General features: G+C 54.8%; 1 protein-coding gene across 2 annotated transcripts in view; it reads left to right on the top strand.

Moving 5' to 3' along the window:
* LOC129858306 (protein FAM91A1-like) overlaps positions 1-22,342 on the top strand; it is a 164,485-nt gene that overhangs the window by 112,399 nt on the left and 29,744 nt on the right. For both annotated transcript variants that reach the window (XM_055927454.1, XM_055927455.1), the window contains one exon: positions 5,268-5,416. In XM_055927454.1, the coding sequence (XP_055783429.1) occupies positions 5,268-5,416 (149 nt within the window). The remainder of the gene's footprint in view (positions 1-5,267; positions 5,417-22,342) is intronic.

The raw sequence follows: 22,342 nt of genomic DNA, 5'->3' as shown, positions 1-22,342 counted from the left end.
TAGAATGGCCTTACTGAAGAGCTCAGGGAGTTTTAACGTGGCACCGTCATAGGATGTCACCTTTCCAACAAGTCAGTTCGTCACATCTAGAGCTGCCCCGGTCAACTGTAAGTGCTGTTATTGTGAAGTGGAAACATGTGGGAGTAACTGCGGCTCGGCCGCAAAGTGTTATGCCACACAAGCTCACAGAACGGGACCGGCGAGTGCTGAAGCACGTAGCGCGTAAAAATCGTGTCTTCGGTTGCAATACTCACTACCGAGTTCAAAACTGCCTCTGGAAGCAACGTCAGCACAAGAACTGTTGGTCGGGAGCTTCATGAAATGGGTTTCAATGGCTGAGCAGCCGCTCACAAGCCTAAGATCACCATGCGCTATGCCAAGCGTCGGCTGGAGGGGTGTAAAGCTCACTGCCATTGGACTCTGGAGCAGTGGAAAGGTGTTCTCTGGAGTGATGAACCATCTGGCAGTCCGACGGACGAATCTGGGTTTGGCAGATGCCAGGAGAACGCTATCTGCCCTAATGCAGAGTGCCAACTGTAAAGTTTGGTGGAGGAGATAGTGTTCTGGGGCTGTTTTTCATGGTTCGGGCCCCTTAGTTCCAGTGAAGGGAAATCTTAACGCTACAGCATACAATGACATTCTAGACGATTCTGTGCTTCCAACTTTGTGGCAACAGTTTGGGGAAGGCCCTTTCCTGTTTCAGCATGATAATGCCTCCCCGTGCACAAAGTGAGGTCTATACAGAAGTGGTTTGTCGAGATCGATGTGGAAGAACTGGACTGGCCTGTACAGAGCCCTGACCTCAACCCCATCGAACACCTTTGGGATGAATTGGAATGCCGACTGCGAGCCAGGTCTAATCGCCCAACATCAGTGCCCAACCTCACTAATGCTCTTGTGGCTGAATGGAAGCAAGTCCCCGCAGAAATGTTCCAACATCTAGTGGAAAGCCTTCCCAGAAGAGTAGAGACTGTTATAGCAGCAAATTGGGGACCAATTCCATATTAATGCCCATGATTTTTGAATAAAATGTTCGACGAGCAGGTGTCCACATACTTTTGGGCATGCGGTGTATGTAGGTAAGGTAGACATGTACATATAACTAGGAATAAGTAACAGATAATTAACAGTAGCAGCAACGAATGTGATGAGTCAAAAAAGTGAAAAAAGGGTCGATGCAGATAGTTAAATAGTTAACCAATAGCTGTCCGGACTAACAATTTATCAGTCTTATGGCTTGGATGTAGAAGCTGTTCAGGGTCCTGTTGGTTCCAGAATTGGTGCATCGGTACAGCTTGCTGTACGGTAGTAAAGAGAACAGTTTATGACTTGGGTGGCTGGAGTCTTTAACCTTTTTCTGACACCGCCTGGTACAGAGGTCCTGAATGCAGAGAGCTTGGCCCCGGTGATGTACTGGGCCGTACACACTACCCTCTATTATAGCGCCTTGTGGTCGGATGCTGAGCAATTGCCATACCAAGTGATACAGCCAGTCAAGAAGCTCTCAATGGTGCAGCTGTATAACTTTTTTGAGGATCTGAGGTTCCGTGCCTAACCTTTTCAGTCTCCTGAGGGGGAAGAGGCGTTGTCCTGCCCTCTTCATGACTGTCTTGGTGTGTGTGGACCATGATAGATCCATAGTGATGTAGACACGGAGGAACATGAAGCTCCCGAGATACAAGTTTTGATTATACTTACCATAATATATGTTCGTAAACTTACCATAAAAAATACCAGGATGATTGAGTGTCTGTACCATGATATTTGCACTGCGACTAAAACTTCCCTCTAACCCATGTTTGGTTGTCGTCCCAGTAACCTGGCAGACCACCCCTGTTCACCTTCATCCTTGGGCCTTTGAGAGATTGGGACCCATCCTTTGAAAAGAGCTCTTGGTGCAAACTACAGTACAGAAGCAGTTTAATTAACAGCCAAAAGCATTACCTTGGCCTCGGTTGTATGTAGTTTAAAAAAATATATACAGTACCGGTGAAACGTTTGGACACACCTACTCATTCAAGGGCTTTTCTACACTGTAGAATAACAGTAAAAAGATCAGAACTATGAAATAACACAATGAATCATGTAGTAACCATAAAAGTGTTAAACAAATCAAAATAGATTTTCTATTTTAGTTCCTTTTAAATAGCCACCCTTTGCCTTGATGACAATTTTGCACACTCTTACCGGGCAGTGCAGTTGCCATACCAAGCAGGATGCTCTCAATTGTACATCTGTAAAGGTTTGTGAGAGTTTTAGGTGCCAAGCCAAATTTCTTCAGTCACCTGATGTTGAATGAGGCACTGTTGCACCTTCTTCACCAAACTGTCTGTCTGGGTGGACCATTTCTGATCGTCAGTGATGTGTACGCCGAGGAACTTGAAGCTTTCCACCTTCTCCACTGCGGCCCCGTCGATATGTATAGGGGTGTGCTCCCTCTGCTGCTTTCTGAAGTCCACGATCAGCTCCTTTGTTTTGTTGACGTTGAGTGAGAGTTTATTTTCCTGGCACCACACTCCCAGAGCCCGCACCTCCTCCCCTCGTCGTTGTTGGTAATCAAGCCTACCACTGTTGTGCCGTCTGCAAACTTGATGATTGAGTTGGAGGCGTACATGGCCACGCAGTCATGGGTGAACAGGGAGTACAGGAGGGGGCTGAGAACGCACCCTTGTGGGGGCCCAGTGTTGAGGATGAGCGAAGTGGAGGTGTTGTTTCCTACCTTCACCACCTTGGGGCGGCTCGTCAGGAAATCCAGGACCCAGTTTCACAGGGCGGGGTTTAGACCCAGGGCCTCGAGTTGAATGCTGAGCTATAGTCAATGAACAGCATTCTTACATAGGCATTCCTCTTGTCCAGATGGGATAGGGCAGTGTGATGGTGATTGCATCGTCTGTGGATCTATTGGGGCGGTAAGCAATTTTAAGTGGGTCTAGGGTGACAGGTAAGGTAGAGGTGATATGATCCTTGACTAGCCTCTCAGAGCACTTCATGATGACAGAAGTGAGTGCTACAGGGCGATAGTCATTTAGTTCAGTTACCTTTGTTTTCTTGTGTACAGGAACAATGGTGGCCATCTTGAAGCATGTGGAGACAACAGACTGGGATAGGGAGTGATTCAATATGTCCGTAAACACACCAGCCAGCTGGTCTGCGCATGCTTTGAGGATGCGGCTAGGGATACCGTCTGGGCCGGCAGCCTTGCGAGGTTTAACCCGAATTTTAATATCTTACACGTCGGCCACGGAGAAGGAGAGCCCACAGTCCTTGGTAGCGGGCCGCGTCGGTGGCACTGTGTTATCCTCAAAGCGTGCAAAGAAGTTGTTTAGTTTGTCCGGGCCAAGACGTCGGTGTTGTGGCTGGTTTTCCTTTTGTAATGATTGTCTGTAGACCCTGCCACATACGTCTCGTGTCTGAGCCGTTGAATTGCGACTCCCCTTTGTCTTCATACTGACGTTATGCCTGTTTGTTTGCCTAACGGAGGGAATAACTACACTGTTTCAGCCATGTTCCCAGTCACCTTGCCATGGTTAAATGCGGTGGTTCTCGCTTTCAGTTTTGCGCGAATGCTTCCTTCTATCCACTGTTTCCGATTAGGGGTTTTAAGTCATAGTGGGTACAACATATATACACTTCCTGATGAACTCAGTCACCGTATCAGTATATTGGTCAATATTATTCTCTGAAGCTACCCGGAACATATCCCAGTCCGCGTGATCAAAACAATCTTGAACAGTGAATTCCAATTGGTCAGACCAGCGTTGAATAGTCTTTAGCACGGGTCCTTCCTGTTTGAGTTTCTGCCCATAGGAAGGGAGGAGCAAGATGGAGTCGTGGTCAGATTTGCCAAAAGGAGGGCAGGGGAGGGCCTTGTAGGCATCCCGGAAGTTGGAGTAGCACTGGTCCAGTGTTTTATCAGTGTGAGTACTACAGTCAATATGTTGATAGAACTTTGGCATCCTTTTCCAAAAATGTGCTTTGTTTAAATCCCCAGCTTCAATAAATAGCCTCAGAATATGTGGTTTCCAGTTTGCATAAAGTCCAGTGAAATTCTTTGTCGTGGTATTGGCTTGAGGGGGGATATACACTGCCATGACTATAACAGAAGAAAATTATCTTGGGAGATAATAAGGTCGGCATTGGATTGTGAGGTATTCTAGGTCGGGTGAACAAAATGGCATGAGTTCCTGTATGTTATCACAATTACACCATGAGTCGTTAATTATGAAACATACACCCCCGCCATTCTTCTTCCCGGAGAGATATTTATTCCTGTCTGCGCGATGAACTGAGAACCCAACTGGTTGGACCGACTCAGACAGTAGAGCCATGTTTCTGTGGAACAGAGCGTGTTACCATCTCTGATGTCTCTCTGGAAGGAGATCCTCGCCCTGAGCTCGTCAACTTTATTATCCAGAGACTGAACATTAGCGAGTAATATCCTCGGAAGCGGTGGGTGGTGTGCGTGCCTCCTAAGTCGGACTAGATGACCACTCCGAGTACCTCCGCTGCCGGTGTTTTGGGTCGGCTTCTGGAATCAGTACAATTGCCCTCGGGGGGTACGAACAGTGGATCCGCTTCGGGAAAGTCGTATTCCTGGTCATAATGCTTTTAATGCTGGTGATTTTCCACAGCTCTGATATCCAATTGTTCTTTCCGGGTGTATGTAAAACACAAAACATTTTCTGTGCTAACAATGTAAGAAATAATACATAAAAATACTGCAGTTACCTAAGAGCTAGAAGCGAGGCAGCCCTTTCTCTTGGCACCATTTTGTGTAATACAGTGAACGTCACGCGCCTTAATGTGATGTTATATGTTGACAATTATTAGAACTAGTGCTTTTGCTGTTCGTTACTCATCTTGTTGGCCGACGAAAAGTTAATGTGGACAGTTCTTCTAACATATTCAATATGCGTTTCGGAAGACGATAAGAAGGACCTGCTCCATTGCCTCCCCGATGTGTCGGTCTTCACTAGTAGCCTACTTCGGGGCTGCAATTCCCGTTAGAAGGACCCGATCATTTGACAGGCATTGGCTAATAAGAATTGAGATATCTGAGAGAGTCATATGAGTGAGGTGCTTCGGAGCAGGGCGATTGTCCACCGGGAGGAGGGAATTACATTTTTATATTCAGCCCAATGGCCACTTTGGCCGCAAGGCATTGATTTTTTTTTTAGGAGGCATTACGACCATGGCCATCGATGCTGTCGAGAAATTCGAGGCTTGCTGCTGGATCTGATTGATCCGTGTGTGATTGATCCCCCCAGGCCTGCCCCTGGACATGCTCCGCTGTGAGAGTCTGCTGGGTCTAGACCAGGCCACCTGCAGCCGTGTCCTCAACAAGAACTACAAACTACTGGTCTCCATGGCACCGCTCAGCAACGAGATACGACCTATCAGCAGCTGCACGCCTCAGGTAAACACAGGTCCCCTTTCACAGCCCCTCCTCTCACCACCCCAGGCAATGCTCGCTGCTCCTCAGTCTCTTACTAGAGCCTGTTGAGAGTGTGTATGTACTGTGGGTGTGTGTTTGCACAAGTCACCATGCTTTAAGACTGCTCCAGACCCCACAACAGGTCTGGGGATTCACACTCATTCAGACTGGAGAGCTATTTGTCCTGGACAGACTCCAGTCTTCGTCTCCAGGCTGGGATCTGACCGACAGGGAGAACAGAGACCTATACAACTAGATATATTTAGTTGGATCCCCATTAGCTCATTCTGAAGCAGCAGCTACTTGTCCTGGGGTCCACACAAAACACAACACATAATAAGTAACAAAACACTAATAGACAAGTACAATCACACACATTTTAAATACAACAATATACAAACAATAAAACAACAAAAACATTGTGTGTGTGTCCTATACAGTTATACAACTACAGGCTAACTTGTGTTGTCTGCCTCTCTGCCCAGCCCTGTAGTCTGGGTTGGATCAATCTCAGTGCACGCTGCCCAGTGTGTGTGTACACATACACATCCACATACACACACACACACACACACACACACACACACACACACACACACACACACACACACACACAGAGAAAAACAGGCTAACTTGTTTTTCTGTTCATTCAAGCCTGTCTCTCTGACTAACAGGACATGTTGACAAGCCTGTCTCTCTGACTAACAGGACATGTTGACAAGCCTGTCTCTCTGACTAACAGGACATGTTGCCAAGCCTGTCTCTCTGACTAACAGGACATGTTGACAAGCCTGTCTCTCTGACTAACAGGACATGTTGACAAGCCTGTCTCTCTGACTAACAGGACATGTTGACAAGCCTGTCTCTCTGACTAACAGGACATGTTGACAAGCCTGTCTCTCTGACTAACAGGACATGTTGACAAGCCTGTCTCTCTGACTAACAGGACATGTTGACAAGCCTGTCTCTCTGACTAACAGGACATGTTGACAAGCCTGTCTCTCTGACTAACAGGACATGTTGACAAGCCTGTCTCTCTGACTAACAGGACACGTTGCCAAGCCTGTCTCTCTGACTAACAGGACATGTTGACAAGCCTGTCTCTCTGACTAACGGGACATGTTGCCAAGCCTGTCTCTCTGACTAACAGGACATGTTGACAAGCCTGTCTCTCTGACTAACAGGACATGTTGACAAGCCTGTCTCTCTGACTAACAGGACATGTTGACAAGCCTGTCTCTCTGACTAACAGGACATGTTGACAAGCCTGTCTCTCTGACTAACAGGACATGTTGACAAGCCTGTCTCTCTGACTAACAGGACATGTTGACACGCCTGTCTCTCTGACTAACGGGACACGTTGCCAAGCCTGTCTCTCTGACTAACAGGACATGTTGACAAGCCTGTCTCTCTGACTAACAGGACATGTTGACAAGCCTGTCTCTCTGACTAACAGGACATGTTGCCAAGCCTGTCTCTCTGACTAACAGGACATGTTGACAAGCCTGTCTCTCTGACTAACAGGACATGTTGACAAGCCTGTCTCTCTGACTAACAGGACATGTTGACACGCCTGTCTCTCTGACTAACGGGACACGTTGCCAAGCCTGTCTCTCTGACTAACAGGACATGTTGCCAAGCCTGTCTCTCTGACTAATGGGACATGTTGACAAGCCTGTCTCAGCACCAGTCAAGGGGGTGGATCAGTACCAGTCAGGGGGGTGGATCAGGAGGGTGGATCAGTACCAGTCAGGAGGGTGGATCAGGAGGGTGGATCAGTACCAGTCAGGAGGGTGGATCAGGAGGGTGGATCAGTACCAGTCAGGAGGTTGGATCAGCACCAGTCAGGAGGGTGGATCAGTACCAGTCAGGAGGGTGGATCAGTACCAGTCAGGAGGGTGGATCAGTACCAGTCAGGAGGGTGGATCAGCACCAGTCAGGAGGGTGGATCAGTACCAGTCAGGAGGGTGGATCAGTACCAGTCAGGAGGGTGGATCAGTACCAGTCAGGGGGGTGGATCAGCACCAGTCAGGAGGGTGGATCAGTACCAGTCAGGAGGGTGGATCAGTACCAGTCAGGAGGGTGGATCAGTACCAGTCAGGAGGGTGGATCAGGAGGGTGGATCAGTACCAGTCAGGAGGGTGGATCAGGAGGTGGATCAGCACCAGTCAGGAGGGTGGATCAGTACCAGTCAGGAGGGTGGATCAGGAGGGTGGATCAGTACCAGTCAGGGGGGTGGATCAGCACCAGTCAGGGGGGTGGATCAGGAGGGTGGATCAGTACCAGTCAGGAGGGTGGATCAGTACCAGTCAGGAGGGTGGATCAGCACCAGTCAGGGGGGTGGATCAGCACCAGTCAGGAGGGTGGATCAGGACCAGTCAGGAGGGTGGATCAGGACCAGTCAGGAGGGTGGATCAGTACCAGTCAGGAGGGTGGATCAGTACCAGTCAGGAGGGTGGATCAGTACCAGTCAGGAGGGTGGATCAGTACCAGTCAGGGGGGTGGATCAGTACCAGTCAGGAGGGTGGATCAGTACCAGTCAGGGGGGTGGATCAGTACCAGTCAGGGGGGTGGATCAGTACCGGTCAGGAGGGTGGATCAGTACCGGTCAGGAGGGTGGATCAGTACCAGTCAGGAGGGTGGATCAGTACCAGTCAGGGGGGTGGATCAGTACCAGTCAGGAGGGTGGATCAGTACCAGTCAGGAGGGTGGATCAGTACCAGTCAGGAGGGTGGATCAGTACCAGTCAGGAGGGTGGATCAGTACCAGTCAGGAGGGTGGATCAGTACCAGTCAGGAGGGTGGATCAGTACCAGTCAGGAGGGTGGATCAGTACCAGTCAGGAGGTGGATCAGTACCAGTCAGGAGGGTGGATCAGCACCAGTCAGGAGGTGGATCAGTACCAGTCAGGAGGGTGGATCAGTACCAGTCAGGAGGGTGGATCAGTACCAGTCAGGAGGGTGGATCAGTACCAGTCAGGAGGGTGGATCAGTACCAGTCAAGAGGGTGGATCAGTACCAGTCAGGGGAGTGGATCAGTACCAGTCAGGAGGGTGGATCAGTACCAGTCAGGAGGGTGGATCAGCACCAGTCAGGGGGGTGGATCAGTACCAGTCAGGAGGGTGGATCAGCACCAGTCAGGAGGGTGGATCAGTACCAGTCAGGAGGGTGGATCAGGAGGGTGGATCAGTACCAGTCAGGAGGGTGGATCAGTACCAGTCAGGAGGGTGGATCAGGAGGGTGGATCAGTACCAGTCAGGAGGGTGGATCAGTACCAGTCAGGGGATTGGATCAGCACCAGTCAGGAGGGTGGATCAGTACCAGTCAGGGGGGTGGATCAGTACCAGTCAGGGGGGTGGATCAGTACCAGTCAGGAGGGTGGATCAGTACCAGTCAGGGGGGTGGATCAGTACCAGTCAGGAGGGTGGATCAGGAGGGTGGATCAGTACCAGTCAGGAGGGTGGATCAGTACCAGTCAGGGGGTGGATCAGTACCAGTCAGGAGGGTGGATCAGTACCAGTCAGGAGGGTGGATCAGTACCAGTCAAGAGGGTGGATCAGTACCAGTCAGGGGAGTGGATCAGTACCAGTCAGGAGGGTGGATCAGTACCAGTCAGGAGGGTGGATCAGTACCAGTCAGGAGGGTGGATCAGTACCAGTCAGGAGGTGGATCAGTACCAGTCAGGAGGGTGGATCAGTACCAGTCAGGGGATTGGATCAGCACCAGTCAGGAGGGTGGATCAGTACCAGTCAGGGGGGTGGATCAGTACCAGTCAGGGGGGTGGATCAGTACCAGTCAGGAGGGTGGATCAGTACCAGTCAGGGGGGTGGATCAGTACCAGTCAGGAGGGTGGATCAGGAGGGTGGATCAGTACCAGTCAGGAGGGTGGATCAGTACCAGTCAGGGGATTGGATCAGCACCAGTCAGGAGGGTGGATCAGTACCAGTCAGGAGGGTGGATCAGTACCAGTCAGGGGGGTGGATCAGTACCAGTCAGGAGGGTGGATCAGTACCAGTCAGGGGGGTGGATCAGTACCAGTCAGGGGGGTGGATCAGCACCAGTCAGGAGGGTGGATCAGTACCAGTCAGGAGGGTGGATCAGTACCAGTCAGGAGGGTGGATCAGTACCAGTCAGGAGGGTGGATCAGTACCAGTCAGGAGGGTGGATCAGTACCAGTCAGGAGGGTGGATCAGTACCAGTCAGGAGGGTGGATCAGGAGGGTGGATCAGTACCAGTCAGGAGGGTGGATCAGTACCAGTCAGGAGGGTGGATCAGTACCAGTCAGGAGGGTGGATCAGTACCAGTCAGGAGGGTGGATCAGGAGGGTGGATCAGTACCAGTCAGGAGGGTGGATCAGTACCAGTCAGGGGATTGGATCAGCACCAGTCAGGAGGGTGGATCAGTACCAGTCAGGGGGGTGGATCAGTACCAGTCAGGGGGGTGGATCAGTACCAGTCAGGAGGGTGGATCAGTACCAGTCAGGGGGGTGGATCAGTACCAGTCAGGAGGGTGGATCAGTACCAGTCAGGAGGGTGGATCAGCACCAGTCAGGAGGGTGGATCAGTACCAGTCAGGAGGGTGGATCAGTGCCAGTCAGGAGGGTGGATCAGTACCAGTCAGGAGGGTGGATCAGCACCAGTCAGGAGGGTGGATCAGCACCAGTCAGGGGGGTGGATCAGCACCAGTCAGGAGGGTGGATCATCACCAGTCAGGAGGGTGGATCAGCACCAGTCAGGAGGGTGGATCAGCACCAGTCAGGAGGGTGGATCAGTACCAGTCAGGAGGGTGGATCAGTACCAGTCAGGAGGGTGGATCAGGAGGGTGGATCAGTACCAGTCAGGAGGGTGGATCAGTACCAGTCAGGAGGGTGGATCAGTACCAGTCAGGAGGGTGGATCAGCACCAGTCAGGAGGGTGGATCAGCACCAGTCAGGAGGGTGGATCAGTACCAGTCAGGAGGGTGGATCAGTACCAGTCAGGAGGGTGGATCAGGAGGATGGATCAGTACCAGTCAGGGGGGTGGATCAGTACCAGTCAGGAGGGTGGATCAGTACCAGTCTGGAGGCTGGATCAGCACCAGTCAGGAGGGTGGATCAGCACCAGTCAGGGGGGTGGATCAGTACCAGTCAGGGGGGTGGATCAGTACCAGTCAGGAGGGTGGATCAGTACCAGTCAGGAGGGTGGATCAGTACCAGTCAGGAGGGTGGATCAGTACCAGTCAGGAGGGTGGATCAGTACCAGTCTGGAGGGTGGATCAGTACCAGTCAGGGGGGTGGATCAGTACCAGTCAGGAGGGTGGATCAGTACCAGTCAGGGGGGTTGATCAGTACCAGTCAGGAGGGTGGATCAGCACCAGTCAGGAGGTGGATCAGTACCAGTCAGGAGGGTGGATCAGTACCAGTTAGGAGGGTGGATCAGGAGGGTGGATCAGTACCAGTCAGGAGGGTGGATCAGGAGGGTGGATCAGCACCAGTCAGGAGGGTGGATCAGTACCAGTCAGGAGGGTGGATCAGTACCAGTCAGGGAGGTGGATCAGTACCAGTCAGGAGGTGGATCAGTACCAGTCAGGAGGGTGGATCAGTACCAGTCAGGAGGGTGGATCAGGAGGGTGGATCAGTACCAGTCATGAGGGTGGATCAGGAGGGTGGATCAGCACCAGTCAGGAGGGTGGATCAGTACCAGTCAGGAGGGTGGATCAGTACCAGTCAGGAGGGTGGATCAGTACCAGTCAGGGGGGTGGATCAGTACCAGTCAGGAGGGTGGATCAGTACCAGTCAGGAGGGTGGATCAGTACCAGTCAGGAGGGTGGATCAGTACCAGTCAGGAGGGTGGATCAGCACCAGTCAGGAGGGTGGATCAGGAGGGTGGATCAGTACCAGTCAGGAGGGTGGATCAGGAGGGTGGATCAGTACCAGTCAGGAGGGTGGATCAGTACCAGTCAGGAGGGTGGATCAGCACCAGTCAGGAGGGTGGATCAGCACCAGTCAGGAGGGTGGATCAGCACCAGTCAGGAGGGTGGATCAGTACCAGTCAGGAGGGTGGATCAGCACCAGTCAGGAGGGTGGATCAGTACCAGTCAGGAGGGTGGATCAGCACCAGTCAGGAGGGTGGATCAGTACCAGTCAGGAGGGTGGATCAGTACCAGTCAGGAGGGTGGATCAGGAGGGTGGATCAGTACCAGTCAGGAGGGTGGATCAGTACCAGTCAGGAGGGTGGATCAGGAGGGTGGATCAGTACCAGTCAGGAGGATGGATCAGGAGGGTGGATCAGCACCAGTCAGGAGGGTGGATCAGCACCAGTCAGGAGGGTGGATCAGTACCAGTCAGGGGGGTGGATCAGTACCAGTCAGGGGGGTGGATCAGTACCAGTCAGGAGGGTGGATCAGTACCAGTCAGGAGGGTGGATCAGGGGAGTGGATCAGCACCAGTCAGGAGGGTGGATCAGTACCAGTCAGGAGGTGGATCAGTACCAGTCAGGAGGTGGATCAGTACCAGTCAGGAGGGTGGATCAGTACCAGTCAGGAGGGTGGATCAGTACCAGTCAGGAGGTGGATCAGTACCAGTCAGGAGGGTGGATCAGTACCAGTCAGGAGGGTCGATCAGCACCAGTCAGGAGGGTGGATCAGTACCAGTCAGGAGGGTGGATCAGTACCAGTCAGGGGGGTGGATCAGTACCAGTCAGGAGGGTGGATCAGTACCAGTCAGGAGGGTGGATCAGTACCAGTCAGGGAAGTGGATCAGTACCAGTCAGGAGGGTGGATCAGTACCAGTCAGGAGGGTGGATCAGTACCAGTCAGGAGGGTGGATCAGTACCAGTCAGGAGGGTGGATCAGTACCAGTCAGGAGGGTGGATCAGTACCAGTCAGGAGGGTGGATCAGTACCAGTCAGGAGGGTGGATCAGTACCAGTCAGGAGGGTGGATCAGTACCAGTCAGGGGAGTGGATCAGTACCAGTCAGGAGGGTGGATCAGTACCAGTCAGGAGGGTGGATCAGTACCAGTCAGGGGGGTGGATCAGTACCAGTCAGGAGGGTGGATCAGGAGGGTGGATCAGTACCAGTCAGGAGGGTGGATCAGTACCAGTCAGGAGGGTGGATCAGTACCAGTCCGGAGGGTGGATCAGGAGGGTGGATCAGTACCAGTCAGGAGGGTGGATCAGTACCAGTCAGGGGATTGGATCAGCACCAGTCAGGAGGGTGGATCAGTACCAGTCAGGGGGGTGGATCAGTACCAGTCAGGGGGGTGGATCAGTACCAGTCAGGAGGGTGGATCAGTACCAGTCAGGGGGGTGGATCAGTACCAGTCAGGAGGGTGGATCAGGAGGGTGGATCAGTACCAGTCAGGAGGGTGGATCAGTACCAGTCAGGGGATTGGATCAGCACCAGTCAGGAGGGTGGATCAGTACCAGTCAGGGGGGTGGATCAGTACCAGTCAGGGGGGTGGATCAGTACCAGTCAGGGGGGTGGATCAGTACCAGTCAGGAGGGTGGATCAGTACCAGTCAGGAGGGTGGATCAGCACCAGTCAGGAGGGTGGATCAGCACCAGTCAGGAGGGTGGATCAGTACCAGTCAGGAGGGTGGATCAGTACCAGTCAGGAGGGTGGATCAGTACCAGTCAGGAGGGTGGATCAGTACCAGTCAGGAGGGTGGATCAGGAGGGTGGATCAGTACCAGTCAGGAGGGTGGATCAGTACCAGTCAGGAGGGTGGATCAGTACCAGTCAGGAGGGTGGATCAGTACCAGTCAGGAGGGTGGATCAGGAGGGTGGATCAGTACCAGTCAGGAGGGTGGATCAGTACCAGTCAGGGGATTGGATCAGCACCAGTCAGGAGGGTGGATCAGTACCAGTCAGGGGGGTGGATCAGTACCAGTCAGGGGGGTGGATCAGTACCAGTCAGGAGGGTGGATCAGTACCAGTCAGGGGGGTGGATCAGTACCAGTCAGGAGGGTGGATCAGCACCAGTCAGGAGTGTGGATCAGTACCAGTCAGGAGGGTGGATCAGTACCAGTCAGGAGGTTGGATCAGCACCAGTCAGGAGGGTGGATCAGTACCAGTCAGGAGGGTGGATCAGGAGGGTGGATCAGTACCAGTCAGGAGGGTGGATCAGTACCAGTCAGGAGGGTGGATCAGTACCAGTCAGGAGGGTGGATCAGTACCAGTCAGGAGGGTGGATCAGCACCAGTCAGGAGGGTGGATCAGTACCAGTCAGGAGGGTGGATCAGTACCAGTCAGGAGAGTGGATCAGTACCAGTCAGGAGGGTGGATCAGCACCAGTCAGGAGGGTGGATCAGTACCAGTCAGGAGGGTGGATCAGCACCAGTCAGGAGGGTGGATCAGCACCAGTCAGGAGGGTGGATCAGCACCAGTCAGGAGGGTGGATCAGTACCAGTCAGGAGGGTGGATCAGTACCAGTCAGGAGGGTGGATCAGGAGGGTGGATCAGTACCAGTCAGGGGGGTGGATCAGTACCAGTCAGGAGGGTGGATCAGTACCAGTCTGGAGGCTGGATCAGCACCAGTCAGGAGGGTGGATCAGTACCAGTCAGGGGGGTGGATCAGTACCAGTCAGGGGGGTGGATCAGTACCAGTCAGGAGGGTGGATCAGTACCAGTCAGGAGGGTGGATCAGTACCAGTCAGGAGGGTGGATCAGGAGGGTGGATCAGTACCAGTCAGGAGGTGGATCAGTACCAGTCAGGAGGGTGGATCAGTACCAGTCAGGAGGGTGGATCAGTACCAGTCAGGAGGGTGGATCAGTACCAGTCAGGGAAGTGGATCAGTACCAGTCAGGAGGGTGGATCAGTACCAGTCAGGAGGGTGGATCAGTACCAGTCAGGAGGGTGGATCAGTACCAGTCAGGAGGGTGGATCAGTACCAGTCAGGGAAGTGGATCAGTACCAGTCAGGAGGGTGGATCATTACCAGTCAGGAGGGTGGATCAGTACCAGTCAGGAGGGTGGATCAGTACCAGTCAGGAGGGTGGATCAGTACCAGTCAGGAGGGTGGATCAGTACCAGTCAGGAGGGTGGATCAGTACCAGTCAGGAGGGTGGATCAGTACCAGTCTGGAGGGTGGATCAGTACCAGTCAGGGGGGTGGATCAGTACCAGTCAGGAGGGTGGATCAGTACCAGTCAGGGGGGTGGATCAGTACCAGTCAGGAGGGTGGATCAGCACCAGTCAGGAGGTGGATCAGTACCAGTCAGGAGGGTGGATCAGTACCAGTCAGGAGGGTGGATCAGGAGGGTGGATCAGTACCAGTCAGGAGGGTGGATCAGGAGGGTGGATCAGCACCAGTCAGGAGGGTGGATCAGTACCAGTCAGGAGGGTGGATCAGTAGTGGATCAGTACCAGTCAGGAGGGTGGATCAGTACCAGTCAGGAGGGTGGATCAGTACCAGTCAGGAGGGTGGATCAGTACCAGTCAGGGGGGTGGATCAGTACCAGTCAGGGGGGTGGATCAGTACCAGTCAGGAGGGTGGATCAGTACCAGTCAGGGGGGTGGATCAGTACCAGTCAGGAGGGTGGATCAGCACCAGTCAGGAGGGTGGATCAGTACCAGTCAGGAGGGTGGATCAGTACCAGTCAGGAGGGTGGATCAGCACCAGTCAGGAGGGTGGATCAGTACCAGTCAGGAGGGTGGATCAGGAGGGTGGATCAGTACCAGTCAGGAGGGTGGATCAGTACCAGTCAGGAGGGTGGATCAGTACCAGTCAGGAGGGTGGATCAGTACCAGTCAGGAGGGTGGATCAGTACCAGTCAGGAGGGTGGATCAGTACCAGTCAGGAGGGTGGATCAGCACCAGTCAGGAGGGTGGATCAGCACCAGTCAGGAGGGTGGATCAGTACCAGTCAGGAGGGTGGATCAGTACCAGTCAGGAGGGTGGATCAGTACCAGTCAGGAGGGTCGATCAGCACCAGTCAGGAGGGTGGATCAGTACCAGTCAGGGGGGTGGATCAGTACCAGTCAGGAGGGTGGATCAGTACCAGTCAGGAGGGTGGATCAGCACCAGTCAGGAGGGTGGATCAGTACCAGTCAGGAGGGTGGATCAGCACCAGTCAGGAGGGTGGATCAGTACCAGTCAGGAGGGTGGATCAGGAGGGTGGATTAGCACCAGTCAGGAGGGTGGATCAGGGGGGTGGATCAGGGGGGTGGATCAGTACCAGTCAGGAGGGTGGATCAGTACCAGTCAGGAGGGTGGATCAGCACCAGCCAGGAGGGTGGATCAGCACCAGTCAGGAGGGTGGATCAGGAGGGTGGATCAGTACCAGTCAGGAGGGTGGATCAGTACCAGTCAGGAGGGTGGATCAGTACCAGTCAGGAGGGTGGATCAGTACCAGTCAGGAGGGTGGATCAGCACCAGTCAGGAGGGTGGATCAGCACCAGTCAGGAGGGTGGATCAGGAGGGTGGATCAGTACCAGTCAGGAGGGTGGATCAGTACCAGTCAGGAGGGTGGATCAGTACCAGTCAGGAGGGTGGATCAGTACCAGTCAGGAGGGTGGATCAGGAGGGTGGATCAGCACCAGTCAGGAGGGTGGATCAGGAGGGTGGATCAGTACCAGTCAGGAGGGTGGATCAGTACCAGTCAGGAGGGTGGATCAGTACCAGTCAGGAGGGTGGATCAGTACGAGTCAGGAGGGTGGATCAGGAGGGTGGATCAGCACCAGTCAGGAGGGTGGATCAGGAGGGTGGATCAGTACCAGTCAGGAGGGTGGATCAGTACCAGTCAGGAGGGTGGATCAGTACCAGTCAGGGGGGTGGATCAGCACCAGTCAGTATGGTGGATCAGCACCAGTCAGGAGGGTGGATCAGCACCAGTCAGGAGGGTGGATCAGTACCAGTCAGGAGGGTGGATCAGCCGCGGTCAGGGGGGTGGATCAGTACCAGTCAGGGGGGTGGATCAGCACCAGTCAGTGGGGTGGATCAGTACCAGTCATTAGGGTGGATCAGCCGCGGTCAGGGGGGTGGATCAGTACCAGTCAGGAGGGTGGATCAGTACCAGTCAGGGGGGTGGATCAGTACCAGTCAGGGGGGTGGATCAGCACCAGTCAGGGGGGTGGATCAGTACCAGTCAGGAGGTGGATCAGTACCAGTCAGGGGGGTGGATCAGTACCAGTCAGGGGGTGGATCAGCATCAGTCTGGAGGGTGGATCAGGAGGGTGGATCAGGAGGGTGGATCAGTACCAGTCAGGGGGTGGATCAGCACCAGTCAGGAGGTGGATCAGTACCAGTCAGGAGGGTGGATCAGTACCAGTCAGGAGGGTGGATCAGGAGGGTGGATCAGTACCAGTCAGGAGGGTGGATCTGCACCAGTCAGGAGGGTGGATCAGGAGGGTGGATCAGTACCAGTCAGGAGGGTGGATCAGGAGGGTGGATCAGCACCAGTCAGGAGGGTGGATCAGGAGGGTGGATCAGTACCAGTCAGGGGGGTGGATCAGTACCAGTCAGGAGGGTGGATCAGCACCAGTCAGGAGGGTGGATCAGTACCAGTCAGGAGGGTGGATCAGTACCAGTCAGGAGGGTGGATCAGCACCAGTCAGGGGGGTGGATCAGTACCAGTCAGGAGGGTGGATCAGTACCAGTCAGGAGGGTGGATCAGCACCAGTCAGGGGGGTGGATCAATACCAGTCAGGAGGGTGGATCAGTACCAGTCAGGAGGGTGGATCAGTACCAGTCAGGAGGGTGGATCAGTACCAGTCAGGAGGGTGGATCAGTACCAGTCAGGAGGGTGGATCAGCACCAGTCAGGGGGGTGGATCAGCACCAGTCAGGGGGGTGGATCAGTACCAGTCAGGGGGGTGGATCAGTACCAGTCAGGAGGGTGGATCAGGAGGGTGGATCAGTACCAGTCAGGGGGTGGATCAGGAGGCTGGATCAGCACCAGTCAGGGGGGTGGATCAGTACCAGTCAGGAGGGTGGATCAGTACCAGTCAGGTGGTGGATCAGCACCAGTCTGGAGGGTGGATCAGCACCAGTCAGGAGGGTGGATCAGGGTGGTGGATCAGTACCAGTCAGGGGGGTGGATCAGTACCAGTCAGGAGGGTGGATCAGGAGGGTGGATCAGTACCAGTCAGGAGGGTGGATCAGTACCAGTCAGGAGGGTGGATCAGTACCAGTCTGGAGGCTGGATCAGCACCAGTCAGGAGGGTGGATCAGTACCAGTCAGGGGGGTGGATCAGTACCAGTCAGGGGGGTGGATCAGTACCAGTCAGGAGGGTGGATCAGTACCAGTCAGGAGGGTGGATCAGTACCAGTCAGGAGGGTGGATCAGTACCAGTCAGGAGGGTGGATCAGTACCAGTCAGGAGGGTGGATCAGTACCAGTCAGGGGGGTGGATCAGTACCAGTCAGGAGGGTGGATCAGCACCAGTCAGGAGGTGGATCAGTACCAGTCAGGAGGGTGGATCAGTACCAGTCAGGAGGGTGGATCAGGAGGGTGGATCAGTACCAGTCAGGAGGGTGGATCAGGAGGGTGGATCAGCACCAGTCAGGAGGGTGGATCAGTACCAGTCAGGAGGGTGGATCAGTACCAGTCAGGGGGGTGGATCAGTACCAGTCAGGAGGGTGGATCAGTACCAGTCAGGAGGGTGGATCAGTACCAGTCAGGAGAGTGGATCAGTACCAGTCAGGAGGGTGGATCAGCACCAGTCAGGAGGGTGGATCAGTACCAGTCAGGAGGGTGGATCAGTACCAGTCAGGAGGGTGGATCAGTACCAGTCAGGAGGGTGGATCAGCACCAGTCAGGGGGGTGGATCAGTACCAGTCAGGAGGGTGGATCAGTACCAGTCAGGAGGGTGGATCAGTACCAGTCAGGAGGGTGGATCAGGAGGGTGGATCAGTACCAGTCAGGAGGGTGGATCAGTACCAGTCAGGGGGGTGGATCAGTACCAGTCAGGAGGGTGGATCAGTACCAGTCAGGAGGGTGGATCAGTACCAGTCAGGGGGGTGGATCAGTACCAGTCAGGAGGGTGGATCAGTACCAGTCAGGAGGGTGGATCAGTACCAGTCAGGAGAGTGGATCAGTACCAGTCAGGAGGGTGGATCAGCACCAGTCAGGAGGGTGGATCAGTACCAGTCAGGAGGGTGGATCAGTACCAGTCAGGAGGGTGGATCAGTACCAGTCAGGAGGGTGGATCAGCACCAGTCAGGGGGGTGGATCAGTACCAGTCAGGAGGGTGGATCAGTACCAGTCAGGAGGGTGGATCAGTACCAGTCAGGAGGGTGGATCAGGAGGGTGGATCAGTACCAGTCAGGAGGGTGGATCAGTACCAGTCAGGAGGGTGGATCAGGAGGGTGGATCAGTACCAGTCAGGAGGGTGGATCAGGAGGGTGGATCAGCACCAGTCAGGAGGGTGGATCAGTACCAGTCAGGGGGGTGGATCAGTACCAGTCAGGAGGGTGGATCAGTACCAGTCAGGAGGGTGGATCAGGGGAGTGGATCAGCACCAGTCAGGAGGGTGGATCAGTACCAGTCAGGAGGGTGGATCAGTACCAGTCAGGAGGGTGGATCAGTACCAGTCAGGGAAGTGGATCAGTACCAGTCAGGAGGGTGGATCAGTACCAGTCAGGAGGGTGGATCAGTACCAGTCAGGGAAGTGGATCAGTACCAGTCAGGAGGGTGGATCAGTACCAGTCAGGGAAGTGGATCAGTACCAGTCAGGAGGGTGGATCATTACCAGTCAGGAGGGTGGATCAGTACCAGTCAGGAGGGTGGATCAGTACCAGTCAGGAGGGTGGATCAGTACCAGTCAGGAGGGTGGATCATTACCAGTCAGGAGGGTGGATCAGTACCAGTCAGGAGGGTGGATCAGTACCAGTCAGGAGGGTGGATCAGTACCAGTCTGGAGGGTGGATCAGTACCAGTCAGGGGGGTGGATCAGTACCAGTCAGGGGGGTGGATCAGTACCAGTCAGGAGGGTGGATCAGCACCAGTCAGGAGGTGGATCAGTACCAGTCAGGAGGGTGGATCAGTACCAGTCAGGAGGGTGGATCAGGAGGGTGGATCAGTACCAGTCAGGAGGGTGGATCAGGAGGGTGGATCAGCACCAGTCAGGAGGGTGGATCAGTACCAGTCAGGAGGGTGGATCAGTACCAGTCAGGGGGGTGGATCAGTACCAGTCAGGGGGGTGGATCAGTACCAGTCAGGAGGGTGGATCAGTACCAGTCAGGGGGGTGGATCAGTACCAGTCAGGAGGGTGGATCAGCACCAGTCAGGAGGGTGGATCAGTACCAGTCAGGAGGGTGGATCAGTACCAGTCAGGAGGGTGGATCAGCACCAGTCAGGAGGGTGGATCAGTACCAGTCAGGAGGGTGGATCAGGAGGGTGGATCAGTACCAGTCAGGAGGGTGGATCAGTACCAGTCAGGAGGGTGGATCAGTACCAGTCAGGAGGGTGGATCAGTACCAGTCAGGAGGGTGGATCAGTACCAGTCAGGGGGGTGGATCAGTACCAGTCAGGAGGGTCGATCAGCACCAGTCAGGAGGGTGGATCAGTACCAGTCAGGGGGGTGGATCAGTACCAGTCAGGAGGGTGGATCAGTACCAGTCAGGAGGGTGGATCAGCACCAGTCAGGGGGGTGGATCAGTACCAGTCAGGAGGTGGATCAGTACCAGTCAGGGGGGTGGATCAGTACCAGTCAGGGGGTGGATCAGCATCAGTCTGGAGGGTGGATCAGGAGGGTGGATCAGGAGGGTGGATCAGTACCAGTCAGGGGGTGGATCAGCACCAGTCAGGAGGTGGATCAGTACCAGTCAGGAGGGTGGATCAGTACCAGTCAGGAGGGTGGATCAGGAGGGTGGATCAGTACCAGTCAGGAGGGTGGATCTGCACCAGTCAGGAGGGTGGATCAGTACCAGTCAGGAGGGTGGATCAGTACCAGTCAGGAGGGTGGATCAGGAGGGTGGATCAGCACCAGTCAGGAGGGTGGATCAGCACCAGTCAGGAGGGTGGATCAGTACCAGTCAGGAGGGTGGATCAGTACCAGTCAGGAGGGTGGATCAGGAGGGTGGATCAGTACCAGTCAGGAGGGTGGATCAGCACCAGTCAGGAGGGTGGATCAGTACCAGTCAGGGGGGTGGATCAGTAACAGTCAGGAGGGTGGATCAGCACCAGTCAGGAGGGTGGATCAGTACCAGTCAGGAGGGTGGATCAGCACCAGTCAGGAGGGTGGATCAGCACCAGTCAGGGGGGTGGATCAGTACCAGTCAGGAGGGTGGATCAGTACCAGTCAGGAGGGTGGATCAGCACCAGTCAGGGGGGTGGATCAGTACCAGTCAGGAGGGTGGATCAGGAGGGTGGATCAGTACCAGTCAGGAGGGTGGATCAGTACCAGTCAGGGGGGTGGATCAGTACCAGTCAGGAGGGTGGATCAGGAGGGTGGATCAGTACCAGTCAGGGGGTGGATCAGGAGGCTGGATCAGCACCAGTCAGGGGGGTGGATCAGTACCAGTCAGGAGGGTGGATCAGTACCAGTCAGGGGGTGGATCAGCACCAGTCAGGAGGTGGATCAGTACCAGTCAGGAGGGTGGATCAGTACCAGTCAGGAGGGTGGATCAGGAGGGTGGATCAGTACCAGTCAGGAGGGTGGATCTGCACCAGTCAGGAGGGTGGATCAGTACCAGTCAGGAGGGTGGATCAGTACCAGTCAGGAGGGTGGATCAGGAGGGTGGATCAGCGCCAGTCAGGAGGGTGGATCAGCACCAGTCAGGAGGGTGGATCAGTACCAGTCAGGAGGGTGGATCAGTACCAGTCAGGAGGGTGGATCAGGAGGGTGGATCAGTACCAGTCAGGAGGGTGGATCAGCACCAGTCAGGAGGGTGGATCAGTACCAGTCAGGGGGGTGGATCAGTACCAGTCAGGAGGGTGGATCAGCACCAGTCAGGAGGGTGGATCAGTACCAGTCAGGAGGGTGGATCAGCACCAGTCAGGAGGGTGGATCAGCACCAGTCAGGGGGGTGGATCAGTACCAGTCAGGAGGGTGGATCAGTACCAGTCAGGAGGGTGGATCAGCACCAGTCAGGGGGGTGGATCAGTACCAGTCAGGAGGGTGGATCAGGAGGGTGGATCAGTACCAGTCAGGAGGGTGGATCAGTACCAGTCAGGGGGGTGGATCAGTACCAGTCAGGAGGGTGGATCAGGAGGGTGGATCAGTACCAGTCAGGGGGTGGATCAGGAGGCTGGATCAGCACCAGTCAGGGGGGTGGATCAGTACCAGTCAGGGGGGTGGATCAGTACCAGTCAGGAGGGTGGATCAGTACCAGTCAGGTGGTGGATCAGCACCAGTCTGGAGGGTGGATCAGCACCAGTCAGGAGGGTGGATCAGGGTGGTGGATCAGTACCAGTCAGGGGGGTGGATCAGTACCAGTCAGGAGGGTGGATCAGCCGCGGTCAGGGGGGTGGATCAGTACCAGTCAGGGGGGTGGATCAGCACCAGTCAGTGGGGTGGATCAGTACCAGTCATTAGGGTGGATCAGCCGCGGTCAGGGGGGTGGATCAGTACCAGTCAGGAGGGTGGATCAGTACCAGTCAGGGGGGTGGATCAGTACCAGTCAGGGGGGTGGATCAGCACCAGTCAGGGGGGTGGATCAGTACCAGTCAGGAGGTGGATCAGTACCAGTCAGGGGGGTGGATCAGTACCAGTCAGGAGGGTGGATCAGAACCAGTCAGGGGGGTGGATCAGGAGGGTGGATCAGCATCAGTCTGGAGGGTGGATCAGGAGGGTGGATCAGGAGGGTGGATCAGTACCAGTCAGGGGGTGGATCAGCACCAGTCAGGAGGTGGATCAGTACCAGTCAGGAGGGTGGATCAGAACCAGTCAGGGGGGTGGATCAGGAGGGTGGATCAGTACCAGTCAGGAGGGTGGATCAGTACCAGTCAGGAGGGTGGATCAGTACCAGTCAGGAGGGTGGATCTGCACCAGTC

The sequence above is a fragment of the Salvelinus fontinalis genome, chromosome 6 (assembly GCF_029448725.1).
Source record: "Salvelinus fontinalis isolate EN_2023a chromosome 6, ASM2944872v1, whole genome shotgun sequence".
In the NCBI taxonomy this organism is placed as follows: domain Eukaryota; kingdom Metazoa; phylum Chordata; class Actinopteri; order Salmoniformes; family Salmonidae; genus Salvelinus; species Salvelinus fontinalis.
This window is presented reverse-complemented; position numbering and strand designations above follow the sequence as displayed.